Source organism: Plecotus auritus, assembly GCF_963455305.1.
Source record: "Plecotus auritus genome assembly, chromosome: 1".
Lineage (NCBI taxonomy): Eukaryota > Metazoa > Chordata > Mammalia > Chiroptera > Vespertilionidae > Plecotus > Plecotus auritus.
Genome location: NC_137770.1, coordinates 112423998 through 112444526, shown reverse-complemented (window position 1 = coordinate 112444526; position 20529 = coordinate 112423998). Strand labels below are relative to the sequence as shown.

At 39.5% G+C, this 20529-nt stretch overlaps 1 protein-coding gene across 3 annotated transcripts in view; it reads right to left on the bottom strand.

The window, feature by feature from the left end:
- CCNY (cyclin Y) overlaps nucleotides 1-20529 on the bottom strand; it is a gene marked incomplete at its 5' end in the record, with an annotated part of 221320 nt that overhangs the window by 78096 nt on the left and 122695 nt on the right. For 2 of the 3 annotated variants that reach the window (XM_080645034.1, XM_080645035.1), the window contains one exon: nucleotides 11157-11191. In XM_080645034.1, coding sequence (XP_080501160.1) covers nucleotides 11157-11191 — 35 coding nt within the window. Of the gene's footprint in view, nucleotides 1-11156; nucleotides 11192-14513; nucleotides 14553-20529 lie in introns of those variants that run through there. The other variant, XM_080645036.1, reaches the window with a different exon arrangement.

The following is a 20529-nucleotide window of genomic DNA, read 5'->3' as shown; positions in this document are numbered from 1 at the left end:
TGATGTTTCTGTCTCTCTCTCCCTCTCCTTTCCTCTCTGAAATAAAAATCATAATTTAAAAAAGCCAGAACCAGAGAATATCATGCTACACAGAACATTATGGGACCACTTAATTTAAACAACTGGAATATGAACAGTCAATTAAAAAGAAAAGTATCAATGTTAAACTCTTGATTTTGATAACATTGATAATATTGTGTTTACACAGAGAATATCTTTGACTTAGGAAATACAGTGAAGAGTATTGGGAAGTAAAGGGCAGAATGAAGGCAAATTACTCCAAACAATTCAGAAAAAAATAATATAGGAAATAATATAGGAAATGTGATCAGAGCATGAGGTAAAAATGATAAAACACTGGTGAATCTAGGTAAAGAATGGTAATTTTCTATATTATTATCAAATTATTCCATAAATTTGAAATTTTTCCAAAAAAAGTTAATAGCATATATAAAGTAAAAGAACAAACTGTAACACAGATGATCTGATTAAAGCCTTTATTTAAAGAGTAAGGGTAGAAGAGTCTGATTCTTACAGGGCTTTTCTGACAAAGTCCCTGTTGCTTCTCAGTCTATGTTTTTTTTCTTTCCTCTCTCTGCTCCAAAAGTCCCTAAGCAAGGTGATGAAGTTGAAAACTGAGAAGTTAAGGGAGAAATAAAGCAAAAAATAAAATGACATAGAGAGAAGAGTGAGGCATCCATAAAAAGTATATTGAGCTCACATGAGGAAGAGATGGGTCCCTCTACTCTCAGCAAAAAACAAAGGGACAGGGAAGTCACAGATGAGGTCAAATTAGAACTGCTCCTTCCCATAGCAGAGTCTCAGAAATGTGAAAATCAGGCACCTTGTTCAAGAATCTGTGCTGGCTGATTCAGAGATAAGATACTGAGACCACACACAAAGGAAAAGGACTTCAAACACAGGAACTACCATTGAGAAGAGGCATTATGTAGGACAAGTCATCAAATTCGTTCAGTGACCTTCACTTGGGTGCCTTAACAAGGACAATGTAGTTTCCCAAATAACTCCACAATTTATATTACACTCTATTTGTGCCTCATAACTAGAGTGATAGAATGAAATGTAATAGGAAAGTGTAAGAAAAGGGAAAGCCTTCCATAGATGTAATCAGACACTCAAGGAACTGACATCTGTATCAACATTTTCAAATGTATAATGTTATGCCCAGATTTCGTGATTCCCAAAGACCACGAGGGAGCAGAGTCCGATGCAAAAGCAAAGAGCCTTTTAATCGAGCTAGCTCGAGCTCAGTCCCACACACACACACACCAGCGCAGCGGCGAGGTGGAGAGAGAGAGAGAGTCAGCCCCCAAACGCGCTGATTTATAGGGGGCCTGGGAGAGGTAGGAGGGGTGAGGTAGTGTGGTCTCTGCTGATTGGTCGGGATCAGGTTGCACATGGGGCAGGGTGCGGCTTACCTTCCCCTTGCATTTCTATTGGCTAATCCAAAAGTGTGGGTTGGGCTCTTGAAGAGGTTCTAGGGCAGGAACCTGACTCCACGAGGTGGAGGACATAGAACAAAAGGAACATGGAGTCTCCCCGCCCTTTCAATAGCATTACAACCTCTAGCCAGGATCACCAAGAAGCAAACAGAGTGGACCCAAATAAACAAAATCAGAAATGAAAGAGGTGAAATAACAACCGATCCCACAGAAATACAAATGATTATGAAAAGATACTATGACCAACTCTATTCCAACAAAAAGGACAACCTAGACGAAATGGACATATTCTTAGAAAAATACAAGCTTCCAAAACTCAACCAAGAAGAATAAAAAAATCTGAATAGGCTGATAACTACTGAATAAATTGAAACAGAGATCAAAAACCTTCCAGCAAAAAGCCCTGGTCTGGACAGCTTTACAGGGGAGTTCTACCAAGCATTTAAAGAAGAACTAAAACCTATCCTCCTCAGACTATGCCAAAAAATTCAAGAGGAAGGCACACTTCCAAGATCTTTCTATGAAGCCAACATTACCCTAATCCCAAAACCAGATAAAGACACCACACACACACACACACAAAAAAAAAAAAAGAGAGAGAGAAAGAGAAAGAGAACTACAGGTCAATATCCCTGATGAACATAGATGCTAAAATCATCAACAAAATTCTAGCAAATTGGATTCAACAATACATTAGAAAGATCATACACCATGACCAAGTGGAATTTATTCCAGGGATGCAAGGATGATACATCTGCAATTCAATAAATGTGATACATCACATACACAAACTAGGAGATAAAAATCACATAATCATATCAATTGATGCAGAAAAAGCATTTGACAAAATCCAACACCCTTTCCTGATAAAAACTCTCAGCAAAGTGGGAATAGAGGGATCATACCTCAACATAATAAAAGCCCTATATGACACACCTACAATGAACATAATACTCAATGGGCAAAAACTAAACACATTTCCCCTAAGAACAGGAACAAGAGAAGGATGCCCACATTCACCACTCCTGATTGACATAGTACTAGAAGTACTAGCCATTGTGATCAGACAAGAAGAAATAAAAGGCATCCAAATTGGAAAAGAAGTAAAACTGTCCTTATTTGCAGATGACATGATACTATACATAGAAAACCCAAAGACTCCATTAAAAAACTACTAGACCTGACTACAACAACGGCACCCAGTGAACAGCTGCGATCCCGGGAACACCGATCCCCAAGTGGCACAAGCACGTGGATTCAGAGGAACTCTGCGCCACATCACAAAAAAGTCAGATTTCACATGGGATAAGGAGAGGGAGAACTACATAACCAGACACCCGGAGAAGAGAGATCATGGGGAGACAAAGAAACAGCCCACATATGAAAGAAAAGCAGGCATCACCAGAAAAGTAGTAAACGAAATGGAGGCAAGCAACCTGTCAGAGAAAGAATTCAGAGAAATGGTCAAAAGGTGGATGAAAAGAATGGAAGACAAATTCAACAATATGTATAAGAACCAAGAGGAAATGAAAAATGACATCGCTGCTATACAGAACTCAATAGAAAGCATCAACAGTAGATTAGAAGAAGCAAAGGAATAAATCAGTGAGCTAGAATACAAGGTAAGAAAAAATACCCAAGCAGAGCCCCTTCTAGAAAAAAAAAAATTAAAAAGCAGGAGGAAAGCCTAAGAGAACTTTGAGACAACATGAAACGAATCAACATCCGCTCAGTGCCACAGGAGAGGAAACTGAGCAAGGAATAGAAAACCTGTTTGAAGAAATAATCACAGAAAACTTCCCTAATACAGGGAAGAAAAAACTCACACAAATCCAAGAAGCTCACAGAGTCCCAAACAAAATGAACCCAAGAAGACCAACACCAAGGCACATTATAATTAAATTGGCAAACACCAACGACAAAGTAAGAATCTTAAAAGTGGCCAGAGACAGAAAGTTACCTACAAAGGATCCCCCATCACACTAGCGACTGATTTCTCAACAGAAACACATCAGGCAAAAAGGGAGTGGAATGAAATATACAAAGTCATGCAAAGGAAGGGTCTGAATCCAAGAATACTGTACCCAGCAAGGCTATTAATCAAAATTGAAGGTGAAATCAGGAGTTTCAAAGACAAAAAAGGACTATGGGAGTTTATTACCACCAAACCAGCAATGCAAGAAATGCTAAGGGATCTGCTGTAAAAAGAAGATATAGGAAGGGAAGAAGGAACACAGGCATAAAGAATAAAAATGGCGACAAACAAATACCTATCAATAATAAATTTAAATGTAAATGGATTAAATGCCCCAATCAAAAGACATAGGGTAACTAAGTGGATAAGAAAACATGACCCATATATCTGCTGTCTACAGGAAACCCAGCTCAGAAAAAAAGACGCACACAGACTGATAGTGAAGGGATGGAAAAAGGTTCTTCAGGCAAATGGAAATGAAAAAAAGGCTGGGGTAGCAACAGTTATATCTGACAAATTAGACCTCAACGTGAAGACCATAACAAGAGACAAGGAAGGCCACTTCATAATACTAAAGGGAGCAATCCAACAAGAAGAAATAACTTTGGTAAACATATAAGCACCCAATACAGGAGCACCCAAATACATAAAAAGACTTCAGGAGGATATCAAGAAAGAGATTTACAGCAATACAATCACAGTAGGGGACTTTAAAACTCCACTATCACCATTGGACAAATCCTCTAAACAAAAAATTAGCAAAGATACATCAATCCTAAATGACTCACTAGATCAGATGGAATTAATTGACATCGTCAGAACATTTCACCCCAAAGCCACAGAATATACATTCTTCTCAAGTGCACATGGGTCATTTTCAAAGATAGACTATATATTGGGTCACAGGCAAAGTCTCTTCAAATTCAAGAAGATAGAAATCTTATCAAGCATCTTCTCAGATCATAATGGCACAAAACTGGAAATCAACTACAAAAAAACAATCCAAAAAAATCAAACACATGGAGACTAAATAGCATGCTATTAAACAATGACTGGGTTACCAGAGAGATCAAAAAAGAAATAAAAACCATCATGGCAACAAACGACAATGAAAACACAACAATCCAAAATCTATGGGACACAGCGAAAGCAGTCTTGAAAGGGAAGTTCATAGCTCTACAAGCCTACTGCAAAAAACAAGAAACAATGGTAATAAATTACCTAACCCTACAACTCAAACAGTTAGAAAGAGAGCAACAAGAAAAGCCCAGTTTAAGGAGAAGGAAAGAAATAATAAAGATCAGAGCGGAGATAAACAACATAGAGACCCAAATAAACAAAATCAGAAATGAAAGAGGAGAAATAACAACAGACCCCACAGAAATACAAAGGATTGTTAAAAAATAATATGAACAACTCTATTATAACAAATTGGACAACCTGGAGGAAATGGACATATTCCTAGAAAAACACAACCTTCCAAAACTCAATCAGGAAGAATCTAAACATCTCAATACACCAATAACTATGGAAGAAATTGAAGCAGTCATCAAAAAGCTCCCAGAAAACAAAAGCCCTGGGCCAGACGGCTTCACAGGGGAGTTTTACAAAATATTCAAAGAAGAACTAAAACATATCCTCCTCAGACTATTCCAAAAAATTCAAGAGGAAGGAACACTTCCAAGCTCCTTCTAGGAAGCAAGCATCACCCTAATACTAAAACCAGATAAAGACAACACAATGAAAGAGAATTATAGACCAATATCCCTCATGAACATAGATGCCAAAATCCTCAACAAAATTCTAGCAAATCGGATCCAGCAGTACATCAGAAAGATCATACACCATGACCAAGTAGGATTTATCCCAGATGCAAGGATGGTATAATATCCACAAATCAATAAACATGATACATCACATAAACAAACTGAGAGATAAAAACCACATAATCATATCAATTGATGACGAAAAAGCATTTGACAAAATCCAACACCCATTTTTGATAAAAACTCTCAAAAAGGTGGGAATAGAAGGATCATTCCTCAACATAATAAAAGCCATATATGACAAACCCACAGCCAACATCATACTCAATGGGCAAAAACTAAAACCATTTCCCCTAAGAACAGGAACAAGACAGGGATGCCTACTCTCACCACTCCTGTTCGACATAGAACTGGAAGTATTAGCCATTGCGATTAGACAAAAAGAAGAAATAAAAGGCATCCAAATTGGAAAAGAAGTAAAAATGTCCCTATTCGCAGATGACATGATATTGTACATAAAAAACCCTAAAGACTCCATCAAAAAACTATCAGACTTAATAAATGAATTTGGCAATGTAGCAGGATACAAAATTAACGCCAAGAAATCTATGGCATTTCTATACATCAATAGTGAACTTACCGAAAGAGAGACTAAAAAAGCAATCCCATTTACCATCACACAAAAAAAATTAAGATACCTAGGAATAAACCTAACAAAGGAGGTTAAAGACCTATACACGGAAATCTATAGGACACGAAAAAAGAGATAGAGGAAGACATAAACAGATGGAAGAATATACCATGTTCATGGATTGGTAAAATCAACATCATTACAATGTCCATACTTCCCAAAGCAATCTATAGATTCAATGCACTCCCCATTAAAATACCAACAGCATATTTCACAGACCTAGAGAGAACTCTCCAAAAATTCATCTGGAATAAAAAAAGACCCCGAATAGCCACAGCAATCTGAGAAAGAAGAACAAAGTAGGTGGGATCTCAATTCCAGATTTCAAGCTGTATTACATAGCCTCAGTACCAGATTTCAAGCTGTATTACATAGCCTAAGTACCAGATTTCAAGCTGTATTACATAGCCACTGTTCTCAAAACAGTCTGGTACTGGCACAAGAACAGGCATATAGACCAATGGAATAGAATAGAGAACCCAGATATAGACCCAAATCACTATGCTCAATTAATATTTGACAAAGGAGGCATGAACATACAATGGAGTCAAAACAGTCTCTTTAATAAATGGTGTTGGGAAAATTGGACAGATACATGCAAAAAAAAAATGAAACTAGACCACCAACTTACACCATACACAAAAATAAAGTCAAAATAAATAAAGGACTTAAACATAAGACAGGAAACCATAAAAATACTAGAGGAATCCACAGGCAGCGAAATCTCAGACATATGCCGAAGCAATTTCTTCACCGATACTGCTCCTAGGGCAATGGAAACTGAAGAGAAAAGAAACAAATGGGACTACATCAAAATAAAAAGCTTTTGCACAGCAAAAGAAACCATCAACAAAACAACAAGAAAGCCCACTGTATGGGAGAACATATTTGCAAATGTTATCACTGATAAAGGTTTAATCTCCAACGTTTACAGGGAACTCATACAACTCAATAAAAGGAAGATAAATGATCCAACAAAAAATGGGCAACGGACCTAAATAGATACTTTTCAAAAGAAGACAGAAGGCCAAGAGACATATGAAAACATGCTCAAATTCACCAATTATCTGAGAGATACAAATCAAAACAACAATGAGGTACCATCTCACACCTGTCAGAATGGCAATCATCCACAAATCAACAAACGACAAGTGCTGGTGAGGATGCGGAGAAAAAGGAACCCTCCTGCACTGCTGGTGGGAATGCAGACTGGTGCAGCCACTGTGGCGAACAGTATGGAGTTTCCTCAAAAAACTAAAAATGGAACTCCCATTTGACCCAGTAATCCCACTTCTAGGAATATATCACAAGAAACTAGAAACACCAATCAGAAAGGATATATGCACCCCTACGTTCATAGCAGCACAATTCACCATAGCTAAGATTTGGAAACAGCCTAAATGCCCATCAGCAGATGAGTGGATTAGAAAACTATGGTACATCTACACAATGGAATACTACGCTGCCATAAAAAAGGATTTCTTACCATTTGCAGCAGCATGGATGGAATTGGAGAGCATTATGCTAAGTGAAATAAGCCAGGCAATGAAAGAAAAATACCACATGATCTTACTTATTTATGGAAAATAAAGAACATTATAACCCGATGAACAAAAAGATAGATACAGAGGCAGTAAAGCATCGAACAGACTGTCAAATTACAGCAGGAAGGCTGGGGAGTGTTGGGGAGGGGCGGGAAAGAGATCAACCGAAGGACTTGTATGCATGCATATAACCACAACCAATGGACACAAGACACTGGGGGGCTGGGATGAGGGCATGCGACAGGGGTTAAGGGAGGCTGGGGAAGGTCAATGAGGGGGAAAAGGAGATATATGTACTACTATGTGTAATACTTTAAACAATAAAATTTAAAAAACAACAACTTCTAGACCTAATAAATAATTTTGGCAATGTAGCAGGATACAAAATTAACACCCAGAAATCTATGGCCTTTTTATATGCCAATAATGAACTCAGAAAGAGAAATGAAAAAAACAATCCCATTTACCATTGTACCAAAAAAATTAAGATACCTAGGAATAAACTTAACCAAGGACGTAAGAGACCTGTACTCAGAAAACTACAGGACATTGAAAAAAGAGATAGAGGAAGACATAAACAAATGGAAGGACATACCATTGGTAGAATCAACATCATTAAAACGTCCATACTACCTAAAGCAATCTATAGATTCAATGCAATCCCTATTAAAATACCAATGGCATATTTCAAAAATCTAGAACAAACTCTCCAAAAGTTCATCTGGAATAAAAATTAAAAAAAAACCCGAATAGCCACAGCTGTCCTGAGAAAGAAGAACAAAGTTGGAGGGATCACAATACCAGACATCAAACTGTATTACCAAGCCACGGTTCTCAAAACTGCCTGGTACTGGCACAAGAACAGACATAGACCAATGTAACAGAATAGAGGACCCAGAAATTGACCCAAGCGATTATACTCAATAAAATGGAGTCAAAACAGCCTCTTTAATAAATGGTGCTGGGAAATTTGGTCAGATACATGCAAAAAAAATGAAACCAGATCACCAACTTACACCATACACAAAAACAAACTCAAAATGGCTAAAGACTTGAATGTAAGACGGGAAGCAATAAAAATCCTATAAGATTCCATAGACAGCAAAACTGCAGACATATGTCTTAGCAATATCTTTACAGACACAGATCCTAGGGCAAGAGAGACTAAGGAGAAAATAAACAAATGGGACTACATCAAATGTATAGCATTATAATATTTAGACATTCTGGAAAAAAAGAAAAATATTAAGAAGAGAGGACATAACAAAACAGCTCCCCTATATCAACATCCACTGTGTCAAGTCAAATGAATGGTGTGGGAATCAAAATATCTAAGGTTCCTTAGTGAGGTGCGAAAATCCTGTACTCTATTATTGTTGCAACTTTCCTGTAAGTTTGAAATGACTTCAAAGTAAAAGTTGGATTCCTTAACCTTATTGGAGTTTTCAAATCTTACTGAGATTAAAACCTTAACTGAAGCTTCTTTCACACCCTCCAAGCACATTTTATTGGTACTTACATAGCTACATAGCGGTTGCTCAACAAATTAAAAATAAATCTCCCAAAGAGGCAAAAGCAAGGTTTAGAATTTTTTTTAAAAGTATATATTTTTATTGATTTCAGAGAGGAAGGGAGAGGGAAAGAGAGGTAGAATCATCAATGATGAGAAAGAATCACTGATCGGCAGCCTCCTGCATGCTGCTACTGGGGATTGAGTCCACAACCCAGGCATATGCCCTTGACCGGAATTGAACCTGATGCGTTATCCACTGAGCCAAACCGCCTAGGGCGCAAGGTTTAAAATTTTAAAGTTTCTTGTCCTGGCCAGGTAGTTCAGTTGGTTAGAGCGTCATCCTTATACGCCATGGTTGCAGGTTTGATCCCCAGTCAGTGCACACACAAGAATCAATGAATGAATGCATAAATTAATGGAACAACAAATCGATGTCTGTCTCTCTCTCTCTCTCTCCCTCTCTCCACAATCCCCATCCCCCATTCCCTTCCTTCCTCCCTTTCTCTCATGAAATAAAAAATAAAAAAATTTTTACATTTCAGTTCCTGGATCAAGCTTACTACATTTACTACATTCCTTGACTTCTCTGACTGACCAAGTGAAGGATATAAAAAGAAAAGATACCATTTTACAAGAAATCTGCTCCTCGCCCTTTCAAACATAGTATGCAGAAATAAACACTCTAAAGCAGGATTCTCAGGTGGAGCAGAACAGAATACACTCCATCCCGGGAATTCTGGTCTTCATTATTTATGAAAAACTATATCCATACTCAAAATACCAGAAAGACTTTCATCAGCTCTGATACAGAACTTGGAAAATTAAATAGAATTTATCTACATTCTAATGGGTAATAACAATAATATCGACATCTTTATATATTGCTATAAGTAGTTTGCATGTACCTAGCTTATTAATTTCTTCACAACGGCATTTTGTCTACATTTTCAAAGGGCAGGGAAGATATTATTACAGCTTTAAGACTTTCTAACACATAGCTTCAGTGCCAAGTACTTCAAGATCTATAAATACTTAAATGCAGATAGTCTAGAAATCCTTAGACAAACCCTTGTAAGGTCAAATACTCATTCTGGTTTTCAATATGAGAATTATTTATAGCATACTGATTTTGGTAATTTACCTCCTTCATTATTCCATACCTCATAGAGATAGCTTTTTCTGAAGAGAGGCATGTATTTAGAGGGACAGGAAGGGATGGCTATAACGTTCCTGAACTCCACCCTCCACACTTTACAGGGGTGCAAGCTGAGGCACCATGGTGGGTGCAAGTGGGGGGAGGGAGAGGAGTGCACATGGAGCCAGTTAGCCAAACATGCTGCTCAAGGAAGAAGGATAAATGATCTTAATGGAACGTTTATGCCTGGAAGCAGGGGAGGAAGATACTGCTTAGAATGGCCAAAAGTCTGGAGCTAAATCTTTTTAAACTCTTTAAAATTAAAGTGTTGCCGAAACCGGTTTGGCTCAGTGGATAGAGCGTCGGCCTGTGGACTGAAGGGTCCCGGGTTCGATTCCGGACAAGGGCATGTACCTTGGTTGCGGGCACATCCCCAGTGGGAGGTGTGCAGGAGGCAGCTGATCGATGTTTCTCTCTCATCGATGTTTCTAACTCTCTATCCCTCTCCCTTCCTCTCTGTAAAATATCAATAAAATATATTTTAAAAAAATAATAATAAAATAAAATAAAATTAAATTAAAGTGTTGTCAAGTGTATCATTTCTTTAAGGATCAAAAGAACATTCAAACACTATTGGACTTAATAAACAATAATTATGGGAAAATTATGGAGAAATACAGCCTCATAGAAAACCATTATGTGTTTATTCAAATGAAACTGAGTTAGAGAGAAAGAGTAATCTGGGGTAGGGATAGAAGAAAAAAAGGATCAGAAATTCCAAAAAAGTAGCTTTCATTTGGACCCATGTGGTGTTTGCTGTGGTATTATTCACACACCTTCCCATGAACAACATCAGTCTGTGGCTTCTGGAAAAACATTGGGGACAATGGATAAATACCAGCCATGCTTGTCCAATTGCAAACCATAAGGACACTGCCATATTATATTCTTCACATTCTCCCAAGTATCAACAAAATACATGAATCCTTTTCACCCATCCCAGACACAGTTATTTAAGCTCTCTTGACTATACAGTCATTCTGAAGGACACAGGCACAGTTTCACTTACATGGTTAATGAAGAGACTCTTGCGTTTTTCTCTCACTGTGAAAACAAAAGATGCAACAGAAATGTTACATGACTGCATGCCAACCCCTTACAGGTCACCGATGACTAGCCCTCTGTGTCGTGATCCCATCCTTCCACCAACCAACATATCCAGTTGCTCCATTACCAAATATAAGAATATGTGACCTGCACAACAGAGATCTGAACCTGGTTAACAAAGCAAAATATATACCCACTTAAACTATGGCATGCTAACAAAGTAAGTGTAGGTATAATTAACCGAGGGGTAATAGCTTTCCAATAACTAAATAAAATATCAATTAGCAAATCTCATAAAACTTGTACACATCCATTAATTTAAAATAATTAACAAATAATAGGACTACTGATTTCTAACCTGAGCAGACCCACAGGGTAGAGACACACAAAGGTCCATACTATAGGTTCAAATATAAATAACAATAATAACCATCACAGCATTAAGATACATGACAAAATATGCTAGAAGTATTATTAGCATGGAAACAATTCCTTTCCCTGATAGGTCCTGAGGAATAAAGCCGGGTTTCTGTCTAGAGGCCTTCGGAGTCTCTTGCAACACCCTCTCCCTCATGGAGGTTGATAATATCACAATACAAAATAGTGTTTATCAAAACAGAGATCCTCAGCCCGAGATGTACATGGGTGACAAGGAACCCTAAGAAGCTTTTTCATGACCTGTTTATCATTGAACTTTGCATTTTCTTTCCTGAATACCTAGTTTTAAGGGTATATACTAATCAATCAACACATTTACTGAGTAGGTCATTGTAGAAGACAGAAAGGTTTCCTTCAAAGAGATGACATCCTGAGCCTCTAGGAATCAAGAATGCCACCTTGGACACAGCTGTCGGGGTTGGGAGGGTAGAGGGCTTAAGCAAAAAAGAAAAAGGAAAAACTCATGGACACTGACAACAGTGTGGTGGTGATTGCCGGGGTAAAAGGGGGAGGGGCAGTGGAGGAGGTGAAGAAGGGTATATGGAGGATAAATGGTGATAGATGGAGACTTGACTTGGGGTGGTGAACGCAGAGATGATGTGCACCTGAAACCTGTATCATTTTGTTAACCAGTGTCACCCCCAGTAAATTCAATAAAAATGAATAAATAAATAATTAAATACGGTGCTAGGTACAAATCCAGCTTACTATCTGAGGAGCCTCTGCCCTCCCTTCACCCCCAGAGTCCACCTCCCAAATGCAGATGCACTAGTTTCCAGCCCTATGGCTGATCTGATGGAGGAATTTGGAAATTGTTTCTAGTTTGTATTGTTTAATTGTCTTTAGAAGTCCTATCCTCTCTAAAATGATAAACCAGCCGGAGGGTACTCTTGAGAGCAAATGCCTGCAGGCCATCAGATGGACTCACTCACAGGCCCTGGGCATGCACCTACCACACAGAGAGTGTGAGGCACCTGGCTATACTTGAGACTAGACCAGCACACTGGGAGCTCTCTGGAGTGCCCAGACAACAGCTGCAGACTATGTCTGCTGGGCACAAGGTGGAGACTGCATGATCACTTTTGACCTAACTTAAAATAAGTATCCACAGTTGAACCATAACAAAAGAAATATGGGGAGCTACAAAAAGCACTGGGTTTTAACTTCCTGATACTATACACTTGGTGTGCATGTGCATGCATGTGTATCTGTGCATGTGTATGTACATGTGCATGTTTCCCTTACATTGTTTCAATACTAAATTATTATGCATCTAGTCAGGCTTGTTCTACCACATGTAGGTATGATGATGACATGATTTCTCACTAGCTATAAAGATCTGAGAACACTTTCTACACAGGCAGCAAATTCCATAGGCGACACTTAGCCCTTGCTAGGTACCCAACAATAGGTTTGTGCAGAGGCTTTGATAGGGGGAAGGGTAAGTAATAGGAATAGAACCACAGTTGTTTAAAGATTATTCACCTCACCTTACTAACTATAAATAAGGGACTTTCTTATAGACCCTGCGAAACTGGAGGATTTGCTGTAAGAAGAAAGACAGTGCTATAAAAAGATAAGAGACGCCTTGGAGCCTGGTTGGGTCCATTATTCAGAAAAGAGAATACATTTTGAGAACAAACCAAGGAAATGGCTTTGTTTTGGTTGCTGAGCTTGGACCCCGACCCCCTCTGGGAGTTTGCCTTAGAAATGCTATTATCCTGTCCCAGGAATGGGCTAAGCTGGGTTTCCACATCATAGAAAATTAACTACCTTGTTATTGGACTTCAAGATCCTGGAAGGAGACACAGGGACCACAGACCTTGCAGCCCTTATTCTGCTCCGCTTACTCCTTGCAGGTAGCCCTTCTTCCTTATCCATATATAATCAGCCAGCTAGCAAGAGATGTTAAAGCAGAATTTTCAGGATGACCTGCTACTCTCCCATACTACTGGCATTATTAAAATAAAAGCTCATATATGATTCAACCTTGTCTCTGTTTAATTTGGCTCAAGTAGTGACAGGTGACCTGCACCCATTTTGTATCTGGTTTCAGCTTTGGAGTCTCCCCAATTATGGGAATCACCTCCAAAGATATCCATGCCTCAAGAAATATTAGAGCTTCTTATATGAGTACTACTAAAAAGATTAAGAATTACTAAAAAATGAGAGGATTAGAATATAGAATCATCAATGTTTTGACTAAAAGTTTTAACAAGAAAGCTTTAAAACAAACAAAAATAAAATCACAGTACAGGAACAAGCAAGAATGTTGTAAAAGTGTATGCTATTCTCGTACATCTTCTACAAGGATAACTCTAAGGGAAGAATCAGACCATTTCCATGAACCCCAACTGGTTCCAATGAGAATAGTAGAAAACAAAAGTTTGTTAAGACTATTACAAAACATGTAAGGACAAGGTATCAGAATCTATTGTAGAATACTTTATAAACACTCTGTGTTTATACAAATGAACGCCTCACACTCCTTTATTCCCTCAGGGCAACTGAACCTGCCGAATCTTATCTGAAATCAGGTACTACCTTCCTGTATTATTTTGTAATGCCACCCCTAAAAGGGCCTTTGAAAAATCAAGCCTACACAGTATCTGAGAGGCTTATCACATGTGTCCCTATGACAGATTTCCTTCTGGAATATCTCCTGAGTCCCCAAACCAACTGCCTGTCCCAACACATACACAATCTTCTATCATTTGCAGAAGGTCATCTTCCATAAGCTGCAATGATAAGGAAATCTTTGAAATGAAACAAATCTTCTCTTAAAGTATTTCAATTTATATATTAAACAAATACAACAGTGAGGCCTGTGGGGAAAGTGACAGATATTATTTCCCCATGAACTTCAAGTTTTCACACTTACTTTCTTTACAGGACTGCCCTGAAATTCTCTTCCACTCCACTTCCTTCCTTCACAGAAGCAGCCACTGGAGCTAGTGAAAAACTTGGGGGTCAGAGCCAGAAAACTGAAGTAGGGGAACCCAATAAAGTGGCAGAATGAAGATGGATTGATAATGAAGAAAAAATCAAAACCCCATTTTTATATTCAACAATCCAAAGTAATACTTATCTACCCAGCCAAGCAAGATGTAATAGCTTGACTTACCTCTCTGGGCCCTAGAAAATTAATCGGTAAGAAGAAATCTTTTAAATTAGAACTTTCTCTGCTGAAAATATTTTATTTATTCCTCTTATATTATTACTAGTGGCCCGGTGCATGAAATTCGTGCACATTAAAAGGGGGACCCAGAGTCAAGTCCCTGCCCACCCACATGTGCCTCAAAATTGCATGAGACCCAGACCCGTCGGCCCCCCCTCCCCCGCCTATTGGGCTAGATCCAGACATGGCCAGTCCCACCCTTGTCAAGCCCTGCCAGGCAGGGGGGTGTAGCCTCAGGTCCCCTGGCCCAGTGCTGAGGCAGGGGGCGTGGCCTGAAGTCCCCTGTCAAGCCCCACCTGGTGGAGGGCGCGGCCTGAGGTCCCCTGGCCTGGCTTTGGGGCGGGGGGGGGGGGGGGGGGAGGGGGGTAGGAAGCAGCCTGAGGTCCCCTAGCCCAGCACCAGGACGAGAAGCGCACTTTGAGGTCCCCCATCAAGCCCCGCCAGGCAGGGGGCATGGCCTGAGGTCCCCTGGCCTGTGGCTGGGGCGGGGGTTGTCGCCTGAGGTCCCCTGTCAAGCCCCACAAGGGCGGGGGAGGGCGTAACCTCAGGTCCCTGCTGATTGCTCGTTAAGGCTCCTTAAGGGAACTCAGCCTCAGCTGTGGGTGCAGCCATCTTTGTGACGGAGTGATGGTCAATTAGCATATTCCCTCTTTATTAGATAGGATGTACACTATCACCATAACATTAAATCCTGGTATTCCTGGTAGTGTGTTTTTAATAGTAAGCATCTATACAGTTGAAGTGGGGCTTCCACATTATGTGTGGACCTTCATCCTATCAACCTATTTGCTCAAGTAGATGTATGTATTAATTTCATTACAGGACTATAACATAATGGATGAGCTCTCACCACTTTCTGTAGACAAAGGGACTTAAGCAACAGAAGAAAAGGCAATAGTATTCATTCTAGTAAACATATATAACTTATAGCATTGGGAAACTATTAGTCATTTAATTTATCTACTGTTCTTTTTATTTTTGCAGTGGATTTAGGAAATTGAAGTGTGTAAGTCAAAGCAGTTAAAGTTTTAAGTTCTGTGACTATTTTAGTTACATAAAAATTTAAATGTCTTGCTTTGGAAAGAGATAAAACAATGGGAGTAAGAAAAGAGACACTCATAATCCAAGGATGAATTTTAAAATGGTGCTTCATTTACTCATTTAACCTTCATGATTTGATTCTGTCATGAAACTGGCACAAATAAACAATGCATGAGCCACTTTAGAATAAATTTCAGGTGAAAAACTTTGGTAGAATGGGAACTATAATGTGTATCACTTGGTAAATCTCATTTCTCTAACTCTTTTGACTTTTATGCTTTTATTGGCTTCTTCTTGCCAGTTTCAAGTCTCCATGGTTGAGTTAAAAAGAAAGCAAAAATTCATGAAAAATCATACAAAAGACTAGATTAATTATGAAATTACAGACACTCCAGGAAACAGTAAAGTTTCTTACCATCCTTGTTCATCCTACATGGCCCTGACCATAATGACCTGGGTTCAGGTGGACAACTATTACTAGCTGGACTAATTCTGTCTCCTGGGAATCTAGAGATCCTGGTTCATCACCACTAGAACCTTACCTGAAGGTATAGGGTTGGGTGGGGTACATCTCCTGCTATGCAGAAACACAGCAGGTCGGTCATCCATGAAAAGGTCTGCTTGCAAAGTTGGTGTCTGGGAACATGGATTTGGGGAGGGTTCCCACCATTCCCTAACGGGTAAGAGTGGCTCACTGTGCCAAACTATACAAACATAGTTTATGCTGAACACCTGCTTTCTCCTGAGAGTCTAGAATTTTGAAATGTACCAGGCAGTGGCTGCCTACCTAACCAGTCCTCAATAAAAATTCTGGGCACTGGGTCTCTGGGGAGCCTCATTGGCTAGCAATATGTCACAAGTTATTACTGAGGGAATGTGGTGCATCCTGTGTGACTCTACCTGGAGAGAGGACTGTTGGAAGCCTGTATGTATGTGACTTCCGATGGACCTCACCCATACCCCTTTGCTTGTGCTGTTTCTGCTTCTCATACTTGCTTTTGTAGTTAAGTCACAGCCATGAATATAACTGTATTATGAGTGCCATGATTCTCCTACCAGATCACTGAAACTGTGGATGGTCTTGAGGTCCTCCAACACAGCTGGAATGGAGGGCAGAGGGATAATGTTGAGAAGATAAGTACTTGCTTAGTTCCCAATGACTTTTAGTTTCTAGTTCCAATGACTTAAGGTTTCTGAGATACCCGTACAATTAATTATTCCTTTTCCCTTAATCTAGCTGGAGCAGGACTAAGACATTACCATGGGGAGAAAAGTAATAAAATAAGTGGAATCTCTTACCTTGGTATTACCTTGGTATAATTACCCAATTATAAACCTGTTTTTAAAATAAATTTGAAACCACTAAGGCCATTAATCAGCTCTGAAATTCAAAGTGCTTTAGCCATTTTGTTTTATATACTAGTAACAGTATAAGTAAAATGTCAAATCATTTATGATATTGGTCTTAATCATTTTTAAACCTAAATATGTTGGGTTACTAATAACATGCCAATAAATAAAAATCTCTGGCGTTCTCAGCATTCCTACATAATTGAGAGCGCTATTGGTCATTTTGCTTTCTTGGAAAAAGAGACAATAAATGAATATGGATCATAAATCACTTTCCTGGAAAAATAATAGCTGTCTCCTTTAATCCCATCTATGATGGTTTGTTAAGAGAATTTTTACTTAGCTAATGCAACAGTCCATAATGACTTAGACAGAAATGTACTAGAGGTTTTAAAAATAAGCCATCTAAAATCAGCAAAAATACTACTGTTAGCATTAAAGTCTTCTTCACATAATATAGGGAATGAGGAGAGGAGTATAGGGCAGTGTTTGCAATGGGGATAGACAAACTTCACCTAAGTTGCCTAGAACACTCCCATTCTTAAAAATACAACTTTCTGAAAAAACCTAATGCCTAATTATTGAGGATTTGTTAACAATCTAAATGCAATTTCAGCTAACCTCTTTTATAGGTAGGCATTTAAAAAATTACCTTGGCTTCCCATTCCTGTTCTAAAACAAGCTTTCCAATGGCAAGTTTCAGCCACCATTCGAATGTCAGGACTAAAGAGGTCCTAAAATGTAATCCAACATCCTTCATTTGAAAATGAGGAAGCTGCCCGTGTAGGCCCAAACAGGGAGTGACCAGAAGGGGAAGACAGGAGACCTGTGCTGGGCTCCTCAGAGTCATTCCTTTGTACCACCCTTCCTCTAAGAGCAGTGGCTCTGCTGCCTGCAATCTGCATGAAATGAGTTCCCAGAGATCCAGGTCAGGGAAGAAGTCAATCCAACTGAGCAAATGAGAACCTACACTCCAGTTACTCTTACTGATTGCACTTACCTAAGGCACTGTGTTCAGAGCTTTGAGAGATGACACATTCAACCTTCCTGATAATCTTAGGAGGAGGCATTTACTCCTTTTTAATGATGAAAAACCTACGGTTCAGGAAGACCATTTGGATCAGATGCACAAGGTAATACAGATAGTAATGGATCTAAGCTTGCAGCTCCAGCAGGTTGATTCCAGAAGGTAGTGCTTTAAATCATTACTAACTTCAGGACATCATTCCAAAGTGTTAACTGTTCTTACATGGTGAATGGCTCAGTTTATCAATGAAATTCAGCTGTCTCCCCAGATGTTGTGGGGCAGCTGACCAAAACATCCACCATGAAGGTAGGACATAAACTTAAGAATCTGTGAAAAGCACAGAAAGTGTTAGCCAGTGCTTAGTGACAGGGTTAGAAGGTCCTTATAGTTCAAAAAGGAGAGTTGAAAAGTCAGTTACTGAAAATAAGAGTTTATCACTACCACCTAACAGGACAGAGGGTGCTAGAAGTAGAACACAGCTGTGGTAGAAAGGACATCAAACTCCACCCCAGCTAGGGTGAATAACCACCCAGAGTTTTTGCTCTGGGTCTCTGCTCACTGAGCAATTTTCTGACAAATGAATCTGAAAAGCATAGGTCCGGAGAGAGGATACAGTAAAAGGGATATTGAGAAAAACTGACATTATGTGTCTAATTTGATTTTAGCTGATTTTGTACTGTTCAAGCAGTTTTCTCCAGACTGGAAGGCCCAAGAGATCAGACAATGAAGCAGACTGATGCTGCCAAGAAATGCAGGCCACAAAGTTCCTCCACCCCCGGCCTCCTTAATCCATTTAATTTACAGTGTCTCTGCATCCACCCCTACCTCGTGCATCTTAAGAGATGAATGGAGAGATAGGAATGCAGTCCTGAGGCTAGTATGGTCATGTCAAGTTCAGACCTGGAAGAGGGACAGCCGGGACATAAAAATCCTACATTCTCCTACTTCCAAATAATGGATGTCTTTTCTTAATATTTTTTTTAAATATATTTTATTGATTTTTTACAGAGAGGAAGGAAGAGGGATAGATAGTCAGAAACATCGATGAGAGAGAAACATCGATCAGCTGCCTCTTGCACACCTCCTACTGGGGATGTGCCCGCAACCAAGTTACACGCCCTTGACCGGAATCGAACCCAGGACCTTTCAGTCCGCAGGCTGACGCTCTATCCACTGAGCCAAACAGGTTTTGGCATGGATGTCTTTTCTTAATGAACTTAAGGAAGGTGGAAGAAAGTGATGTTGTAGCATAAAACAGAAGAACACTTAGGCAGAGACTGTAACAGTGCCATGGCATTTCTGCCGAGGATGGATCATGACTCCCTGCCTTCATTCTCTCATTATTTCATTCATTCAATCCCCTTTCAAGGTTCTTCTATGTAGTAACCTCTGAACTTAATATGGAAAATGAAAATAGAGGAAGATAGTCCCTATCCTAAAGCAACATGGAATTTAGCAAATAAATAAAACTAACTATCCCTTTATTTACAAATCATAAAAAGTCACCTCCACTTAAGAGGAATATACAAATTACATCAAATTTAATGCCACTGATTTTATGGTATACCTTCATTCTATTTGCCATTAAAAAAAGAATAAAAGTGCTGCCAATAAACTCTGAACAAGCCATCACTTGTCCTGACTTCAGAGATGTTACAGTTGAGGAAACATATCTATGAGAATGGACAAGAAGTGGGGAAGTCAGGGAACACCCCCTAAAGAGACTGACTTTGGGCTGGCATGGTATTGTGGACAGAGGATGCCGAGTCAGCTGCAGTGTCACAAAGCAGAGGGACCAGAGCAGCACAGAACTGGGGGCCGCACAGTAAGAGGTAAAGGAGGACTGGCAGGAAAGGCAGAAGAAAAAAAGCTGCATGTGCCAGTTTCTTTTTTCCTGTGGGACCAAGAACCGATGAAGGGCTGTTTGAGCAGGGAGGGGTCCAAATGGACCTGCTTTTCAGAATGCTCCTTCTTGCAGCCACATGTAGAGAAAGTGAGAGAGGAGATGGAGGCAGGAAGGCTGGGAAAGGGAGGGCTGTGGTCATAGCTCAAGGGAGGGAGAGGAGCTGTGATCATGGTGCTGAAGGAGGAAGGAAGAAATACCAGGCATTCAGGAGACATTTGAAATAAAAAGACACTTACCATAGGATTCCTAGGTTGCTAGTTGGGGACCCAGATTGACAGAGGATTTATCCTTCACAAAATAGATGATGTGGAGAGGAGGCAGGCAGGAAAGGAAAGATGGTGACTTTTGATTTGGACATAACAATACTGAGGGGTCTTGTGGGATTGCTAGATGGG